Source organism: Mandrillus leucophaeus, unplaced genomic scaffold (genome assembly GCF_000951045.1).
Source record: "Mandrillus leucophaeus isolate KB7577 unplaced genomic scaffold, Mleu.le_1.0 Scaffold1090, whole genome shotgun sequence".
In the NCBI taxonomy this organism is placed as follows: Eukaryota; Metazoa; Chordata; class Mammalia; order Primates; family Cercopithecidae; genus Mandrillus; species Mandrillus leucophaeus.
This window is the reverse complement of record NW_012099099.1, coordinates 517,886-526,803: the sequence shown is the minus strand read 5'-3', so window position 1 is coordinate 526,803 and position 8,918 is coordinate 517,886. Positions and strand designations below refer to the sequence as shown.

Here is an 8,918-nt window from a genome sequence, read left to right as displayed (position 1 = left end):
TGTCATTCCTAAGTGGATGCAGCAGTTAAGTAAAATAAATTTGCTAAGATGGAGAAGGAGAAGGAGAAGAAGAGCAGGAGGAGGAGGACGAAGGAAAAAGGAAGAGAAGAAAGAGGAAGAAAAAGAATGCTCAATTTCTACTGTAGATCTGGCCAGTATAGATATCTGTAGAAAAATTTAGTAAGATTAAAAAAAAAAAAAAAAGTTGCTCAGTATTATTACCTTGGAGTCATCCTTGACTCCTTTCTCCTATGTTTTTTTTTTTTTTTTTTTTTGACAGAGTCTCACTCAGTGACCCAGGCTGGAGTGCAGTGGCACAACCTCAGCTTATTGCAACCTCCACCTCCTGAGTTCAAGTGATTCTCCTGTCTCAGCCTCCTGAGTAGCAGGGATTACAGATGCATACCACCATGCCTGGGTAATGTTTGCATTTTTAGTAGAGACACGGTTTCGCCATGTTGGCCAGGCTGGTCTCAGGTGATCTGCCTGCCTCAGCCTCCCAAAGTGCTAGGATACAGGTGTGAGCCACTGTGCCTGGCCCTTTCTATACTCTTACCCAATCCATTAGCAGCCGCATTGGCTTTCCCTTCAAATACGTCCAGAATCTGACCACATGGTACCTCAAGTGATTCTGTTGAAACCCTACCACCTCTTTGTGCAGTAGCTTTCCATTTCACTCAGGATAAATATGTCAGTCTCTGTAGTGGCATACAAGGCCTTTTATGGCCTAGCTTCTCATGAATCCTCTGACCTGATTTGCCATTCTTTTCCTCCTTTGCTCTGCTGCATGCACATCTCTTTGTTCTTCCTAAGACAGGGCTTAAGCAGTTTATTAGCTTAGGACCTTTTCCTGTGTCTGTGACACTCTTCCCCCTAGATATCTGTTTGGCTTATCTAACTTCCTTCCTTTCCTCCTCTAAATCTGTTCACATGCCACCCTCTCTAGAAGAGACTGACCTGGACTACCATATTTAAAACAGAAAGAGTGCACTTCTCCCATTTCTCATCCCCTTTATTCTGCTTCACTTTCTTTCTTTTTTTTTTTATTAGCATTTACCATCTTCTAACATATTTTATGTATTATTTGTTTAAAAAATTATCTGCTACTTTCTGCTAGACTGTAAGCTCCATGAATGCAGAGATTTTTGCCTATTTTGTTCACTCATATAACTCAAGCACCTAGAACTGTGCTGGACACACAATAGGCAACTAATAAGTATTTGTTAAATGAGACAATGAATTTCAAGATGGGAATATATGTCCCCATAGCATCTTTCTTTCACCCATGGAGATATTTTTTTTCCTGTGTTTCCTAGGGACACACTTTAGGAGATTCTGTTGTAAGTATTATGGAATTCAAAGGAGGAGAAAATTACAAGAAAGTTGTGATTGACACAATTGGGAAGTTAAAAAATTTTGACCTGCTTAAGCTAATAAGTAGATTTAGGGAGGAAAAATAGTTTACAATCTTATAACAAGTTGTTTCAGTGTTGTGGAATGTCAAATTCGGGGAGGAAAGTTGGACATAGATGTTGAAGAAAAATACCGGGATAAATTACCCGTTCAGGGAGTTTAGCTTTGGATTAAAGGGTGGAAAGTACAGATTGAGTACTCCGTATCTGAAATTCTCGGACCAGAAGTGTTTTGGATTTGAATTTTTTTCAAAAAAATTTGGAATATTTGCATATACTTTAAACCGGTTGAAAATCCAATCTGAAAATCCAAAATAGTCCAATTTTGAGATCAAGGGAACTTGGTTTTTCTGCTTGTTATAAGTTAATCTAGGGTTGTTTATTGAGATAAATTTTAATTTTAATTATATTGTAGTAAATAGGTGACCTAGAATACCCTGTTTTTCAAAGTAGTGTAATTTGGTAGGTTCAGTGCTTCATGAAAATGGGATAAATTGGGATCCTTAGGAAATCCTCTTTTTAGTTCCATACTCCTGCTTTACCACCTGCCTTCCCCATCCTTTTGCATACTTTTCTTTCCCTCCCTCCCTCCTTCTCTCTTTCTTTCTTTCTTCTTTCTTTCTTTTTCTCTTTCTTTGTTTCTTTTTATCTTTCTCTCTCTCTCTCTCTCTCTTTTTCTCTTTTCTTTTCTTTACTTTTCTTATGAGCCCAGTAGGAATGATAAGTGAGATATAAATATTGAAAGTTGATGCTAATTGTTCGTTTGTTCCTCCTGTAGGAAACAAGCAGTCTTTTTTAACGTGTGATTTTCTAGGTCTTTTCTACACTTCTTGAAAAAAAGTTTACCTAGGCTTCACACTTGTCACTAGCAGTTGGATTAGTGCTTAGATGAAAGCTTGTGCCAAAGTGAGGCATAGATGAAGTAATTTTATGACAGTTTGACTCTTTCTCTCTTATAAGTTTTGATCCACAGAAGAATTAATTTCTGTTTCAAATGTGTGGTTGAACTTTGGGATAGTTTTTTCATTTCCGTAGTGCAAATTCATCTTTTTCAGGGTTAGCTCTCATGGGAAAAACCAAAAGCTGTTGGGCATTTTTAGTTTATTTATCAATCATGACATTTGAGTGCTGAATGACAATGAAGTTATTCCAAGGATTACTCTGCAGAGCCCTGTGCTTTATTTCCATTGTTGTCTTTGGAATGGATTACGTTCACATTATTTGAGGAATAATTAATTGGAGCTCCAATTCAGACCAGTTGGAAGACTAACAAATATTCTTTTGTTTTGGTTACAGAAGCTGCATACATACATGTAAGAGAAGCAAAAATGTCAGATGATATCAGGAAAAGGTTTGAATTTCCAAATTCTCTTATCCAATCACAGGTAATTTTGTTTGTTTATTTTTGCTCATGGTAACAAATAAACCTGTTCTGTGGATTGTTAACTGAACTTTATATATTTAACATTAAATATTTTATTCTACATGTAGAGATTTATATTATTTTATGAAGCAGCTTTTATGAGTTAATTTGAAAATTATATTTGACATAGGAAAGCAAATATTTGAAACTGATCAATCTCAGCTTCTGTTTATATATCATACTTTTCTTCCTAGCGATAATAAAACCTTGATTAACTAGTAGGCCCCTGAATATGCTTGTTTGTTTGTTTTTTTTTTTTTGGCCTATAATTATTGGGAACAGAGGTAAATAGTTATATTTCCACAGAGCATGAGGGATTAATATTTAAGAAGACATATCCTACCCCTTATATAGAGTTTTATAATAATGACATTTAATAAGTAAAATATCCTGGATTAAAAATTTTGATGTATCTACTAAGATAGAAGATTGTGATAACTTTAAAGAGCTTTTCAATAGTTAAATGGTTAAAACAAAGATGGCTTTCTGGTTAGCCTTTAGGTAACTAGAAACATTCTGGTTAATCAAGGTATCATAATAGCTTATTGTCTTTTCTTGTGAGAGTAAAGCTAACAGATCAGCAGAAGCCATCTTGAAGACTTAACAACGTACAGCGCCTTGGATACTTTCAACAGTTAACTTCGGAGATGTCTGCTGTGGGAATTGACTTAGCTGGGTAGTGGGGAACCCTTCCATGAGGAGTAGAACACTCCTTATGCAAGATTCCCTTCTACCTGGCTGGGTTGGAGTCATATCCTACAGGTCCTTACCATGAAGAAGAAGATGAAGGCTTGGAGGATACTGTTCGCAGTTTTATTTTTCTGTGCCTGGAGTCTCTTTGTTAGCATAGACAAACAAGAAATAAATGCCCATATATGTTACTGTTAAATTAGGTGAAAAGTATATATATATATTTATATATGTAATTTAGCATAGGATGTCTATTTGAATGCTGTTATGGAACACTTAAGTAGCAATGTAGGCTGATTTATCCTTGGGTTTTGTATTTTAAAAAATCAGTTTAGGCTAATATCTCTGATTTGTTAGAAGATGAAGTGAAGAGTATGTTAGAGAAATTGAATCTGGTGGGGAATGGGGAATTAAGCTTCTTTTCTTTTAGTTATTTTTCTAAATATGAACTATAGTTTTTTCTTTGTCGCTATTGTGTTTCATATTGGTTTTGTTAGGTTCTTGTGATTGTGTCCTGTCCTTTGCAAATATTTCTTATTGTTCTTCTGTAACTACTGCTCAATATTAGCACCATATTTCATTGATTCACACACATTTTTTTTCAGATTTTAACATCTTTGAAATTGAATTGCCTCTAGTAATTGATGGCAGCAGTTGAGATACAGTTGGTATTGCCTGCACATTTGTGAACTTGGGCATGATTTTCTACATGAGTCTAAAAGAACTCTTGTGTGACTATAAAACCAAAATTCTAACTTATAAGAAGCATTGTATATCATAGACTAATTGGCAGCCTTTTTTCTTTCTTAGTTGTACACAGTATAATGGTGCAACTTGCAATTCCTGGTCAGTTACATTCAGTGAAATATGGTATATTTTGTAAAACAGGAGCTCAGCCTATCCATGGGCACTCAGTTCTTGTTACTATTCCTTTTACTAGGAGGTAAGAGACAGTAAGTTGGACTAAACTTAATATTCATGTACATGAGTGACTTATATTGCAAAACTAGACCACAAGCACCGTGGTCTTAAATCATTTCCAATGTGTGAAATACAAAGAGAAAAATGAGGAAGAAGTGGGTGCTGTGTTTTTGTTTGAGCTATTCTGGAGACTTTGCAGAACTGGCAGCTATTCACAGCTGTACTGTAATTTGGTCCTAAGTGCAGGCTGGACAGTTGTTGGAATAGTGAAGTTTTTTCCAACCCGTACACAGAATGGCAATGATTGTTACTAGCCTATTGGCTCTAAGACTGTAGTGCTGGGTAGTGCTGAAGAACTAGGGGAATAAAGTTGAGGTAGTAGGAGGTAATGATATTTATGTCTTTATATAACCAGCACTCCTTTAAGAGACTTGAATTTAATTTTGGGTTTTTTGACTAAAGCAGGATATGGGAAAACTTTAGAGATTTATGAGACTGAAAGCTTATGTTTAAATTGAATTTAAGGGCTGAAACCTATAAAAATGATAAAGGAATCAAAATTATATGGCCTACAGGAGGGAGAAGGGTGGTGGTGGAGGGAAGCCCTATTGATTCACGTCTGTTTGTGCTATAGTCATAAAGACGAGTTTTCTTCATATTCGTTAACGGTGTGATGAAGCATGATGGATTTCATTTCAGTGCAAAGATGATTTTAAAAACTATGGGGTTTCTCACTCATGTTTTAATGGAGTAAGCAATCTCAAGTTATCTTCTGAGACTGACAGCAATTTGAACCAAAAATCTGGCAGTTTTCTTAACCTCTATGCACTATAGTTGCTTATTGGTAACCTGGGATAGATATGCCTACTTTGAGAACTATTCTGAAGATTAGAAATTATGCATGTGGAGTGCCTAATTCAATGCCTTCTACATAGCACACACTTAGTAAATGGGAATTTTATTTATTCCCAATTGACTGCCTGATATACTCATATTAACTAGTTTTGATATTTGGAAATAACTTCTAAGGGACTGTGTTCATTAATTTTATTTGTTTTTTAGGCTGTGGGTCATCTTATTGCTGCAGTCCTAAAGGAAAATGGTTTTTCAGAAAAGATTCACCAATCTACAAATCAGGTCTGTGTTTAACTTTATGCTTCAATTTTCTTCAGATAAGATTGCTACTAGCTGGATCACATATGCACCTGTCTTGTTTCCCTGATAGTTCAGATTACAGTAGAAATGTTTTTGAACTGTGAGAACTTCATTGCCTTTTTTGATAATTTGTTTGTCTTTTTAGTGTATAGCAATAAAAAAGTTTTAAATTTATTAAAACACACTCTAGGAATGAGAAATGGAGGGAGGGGCTGGAGAGGAGTATTCTTACGACTATTGATGAAAAACAATATGGATGGAATGAGAGAAGGCATGCTTTAGAGAAGATTGATAGAGTTATCTCTGAGGAAATCATTTGGGTAATGAAGAGAATGAACAGAGTGGCTCTGTTTGGATGTAGATTTCTCATGCTTCAGCTCAGCCCCAGCTGTGAGTTCTTGGTTGGAAAGGTCATACATTGACAGTCAAAGCTGAAAAATTCCATCTCACACAAACAGCAGGTAAATGCTCAGAGTTGAAGCAATGCCAGCTTACTGAGATATACCACTTGGGGTTTGTTTGATCAACATTGTGTATTTTGACCTGCTAGTTGGGAAACTTCTTAAGAGAGGTGTTCTCAGGTGTCCTCTATAGGGAACATAAGTGATGGAAATAAGATTCTTTTTTTTCACAGCAGAAATAAATTGATTTCCTTTTTCTCACATTCTTTTTGATTAGCTGCTCCAAGTTACATTTCTTTATTGCTTCTGCAGACATGTTGAAGTAAGTGTAGGACACACTTCACTAATTGGCATTTGTCTGGTGTTTGTATGTAGTCATATAAATTTTCTGAGAACTCTGATCTTAATCCTGCCTATAATCACACTGTGTACTTTGAGAAGATCTAGTGGTTTTACTTAAACTGCCAGGATTTATTGAATGTCAAATACCTGTAACTGTTTCCTCTTCTACTAAAAATGAATGCTTACACAGTCTTACCTGAGGCAGCAGTTTATTTATTTGTTTGTTTTGTTTTTCTGGTGTAATAATAGAGTGATGGTATTTAGAACCCTTTGATATTGTCAGTACAGTTGAACACAATGTCTTTCTGAATAAAAGGAGAAGTAGAATATAAATATTTCCTTCCTGTAGTGATTGTTAACTGTATTGTTATTTTAATAGTAGGATGCTAAGATAGAATAGATTGTCAGCCAGCTACAGAGGGAAAATGGGTACAAATGATGTTGATTTTCTTTTCTTTTTTTTTTTTGGAGACAGAGTCTGGCTCTGTTGTCCAGCCTGGAGTGCAGTGGCGCAATCTCAGCTCACTGTAACTTCTGCCTCCTGGATTCAAGCAATTCTCATGTCTCAATGTCTCTGTTCGGGGCCCCTGACTTCCCGCAACACATTCTAAAATGAAAACTTATATTTACTTATATGTCCTTCTCATGCTTTTCTATCAATGAAGACAGAGTCACAGTGTGAGGGGGGAAAAGTCAGTTTCCTTCTTGGGCAAGCAGTTTTCCTAGGCTTTTTTTTTTTTTTTTTTTTTTTTGTTAGCCATGGAATGAGCAGCTTGCTGATTGCCTGTCTTACTTCTGTCTTTTATATCTGGGCCCATATTAGAATTCAAGAAATTGTGGCAGGGGCATTGTGGGTGGTGGTGAGGTATATGTAGGTGATAGAGGTTGGTGGTAGGAGAGCAGGAACATTTTCTGAAAATAACTGTTATTGTAATTGAAGGCTTATGGCATAAATATTATTTGGAGTTCAACTTAGACTAACTGATATACTGATACTATTAGTGTCTGGTTAAATTGTTTGGTTAGAGCAGCGTGCTAGAGCCAAGTCTCAGCTTTGTTGTGTCGCTTGAACTTGGGTCATACCTCTGCCTGCAGCCAGCCCTGTTTTACAGCGATGATGCCAGGTGAGAGAGAGTTGCTGTTACCTCCATTACCTCTCTTGGAAAATTGACTTCATTTTATTCTAGGAACAGAGTGACAACAGCATCATCTTTATAAAGGAAAGCTAGCCTACTGTGAACAAATTACTCATTGATGAATGACCGAAGGTGTGTGTGTGTTTGCTGTTCATCAGAATTGTCTTCTAATCACTGGTTTGGTTTCAGACTCCTGCTTTGAACTTGCTGTGGGAGAAGTGTTGCAGTGACAATGTAGTGGTTCGAACAGCCTGCTGTGAAGGTCTGGTGGCACTCGTTGCTCAGGATCATGCGGAGTTCAGCTATGTTCTCAATGGGATACTCAATCTGATTCCATCAACCAGGTACATTTCCCTCAGTGTTTGGTCAGTTATGATTTAAGTTTTAATCATAACTGACATTTATGATTTAAATCAGTTAATGATTTAAGTTTTTAGGACAAAAAATTCACTAAATCCCTATTAAGAGTCAGCATTCATCCTACTTGCCAGTTGTTTTTCTTGCTCTTAAAATGTCATGCAGTTGCTGTTTCATATATGAAAAGATCATGTTAATTTAAATCCTACAGTTTTGGAATTTGTGGTCATTTGTAGTACTTAAGTTTTGGGGCTCTACTTAAATTTGTCGTTGCTCTTTTTAAGATGAACATAGCTAAATAGTTTATAATTCAAAAATGTAATGCAGATTCCTGACTTTTTTTTTTTTTTAGCCCACTGAAAATATTTATTTTTTCAAATTTTTTCTAATTTAGTTTTCAAAGAACATAATACTGTCACACAAACCCCAAAAATAAACACAGGAGTGGGTGTAGACGTAATGAAATACAGTGCCCTTGGATAAAAATGATAATAAAACTTCGTAATTGGTAATCATTCAACAAACATTTTCCGTGCAACCTTTTTTTTAAAATTATTATTATTATACTTTAAGTCCTAGGGTACATGTGCGCAATGTGCAGGTTTGCTACATATGTATACATGTGCCATGTTGGTGTGCTGCACCCATTAACTCATCATTTACATTAGGTATATCTCCTAATGCTATCCCTCCCACCTCCCCGCTCCCCACAATAGGCCCCGGTGTGTGATGTTTCCCTTCCTGTGTCCAAGTGATCTCGTTGTTCAATTCCTGCCTATGAATGAGAACATGTGGTGTTTGGTTTTCTGTTATTGTGATAGTTTGCTAAGAATGATGGTTTCCAGCTGCATCCATGTCCCTACAAAGGACACGAACTCATCCTTTTTTATGACTGTGTAGTATTCCATGGTGTATATGTGCCACATTTTCTTAATCCAGTCTGTCACTGATGGATATTTGGGTAGATTCCAAGTCTTTGCTGTTGTGAATAGTGCTGCAATAAACATACGTGTGCATGTGTCTTTATAGCAGCATGATTTATATCCTTTGGGTATATCCCCAGTAATGGGATGGCTGGGTC

The 8,918-nt window shown here is 36.3% G+C and overlaps 1 protein-coding gene across 1 annotated transcript in view; it reads left to right on the top strand.

Moving 5' to 3' along the window:
* Positions 1–8,918, top strand: part of FOCAD (focadhesin) — a 339,855-nt gene that overhangs the window by 31,218 nt on the left and 299,719 nt on the right. Inside the window, exons 2-4 of the mRNA XM_011988811.1 lie at positions 2,709–2,797; positions 5,509–5,583; positions 7,670–7,824. Of these exons, the coding sequence (XP_011844201.1) occupies positions 2,741–2,797; positions 5,509–5,583; positions 7,670–7,824 (287 nt within the window). The 5' untranslated portion in view covers positions 2,709–2,740. The remainder of the gene's footprint in view (positions 1–2,708; positions 2,798–5,508; positions 5,584–7,669; positions 7,825–8,918) is intronic.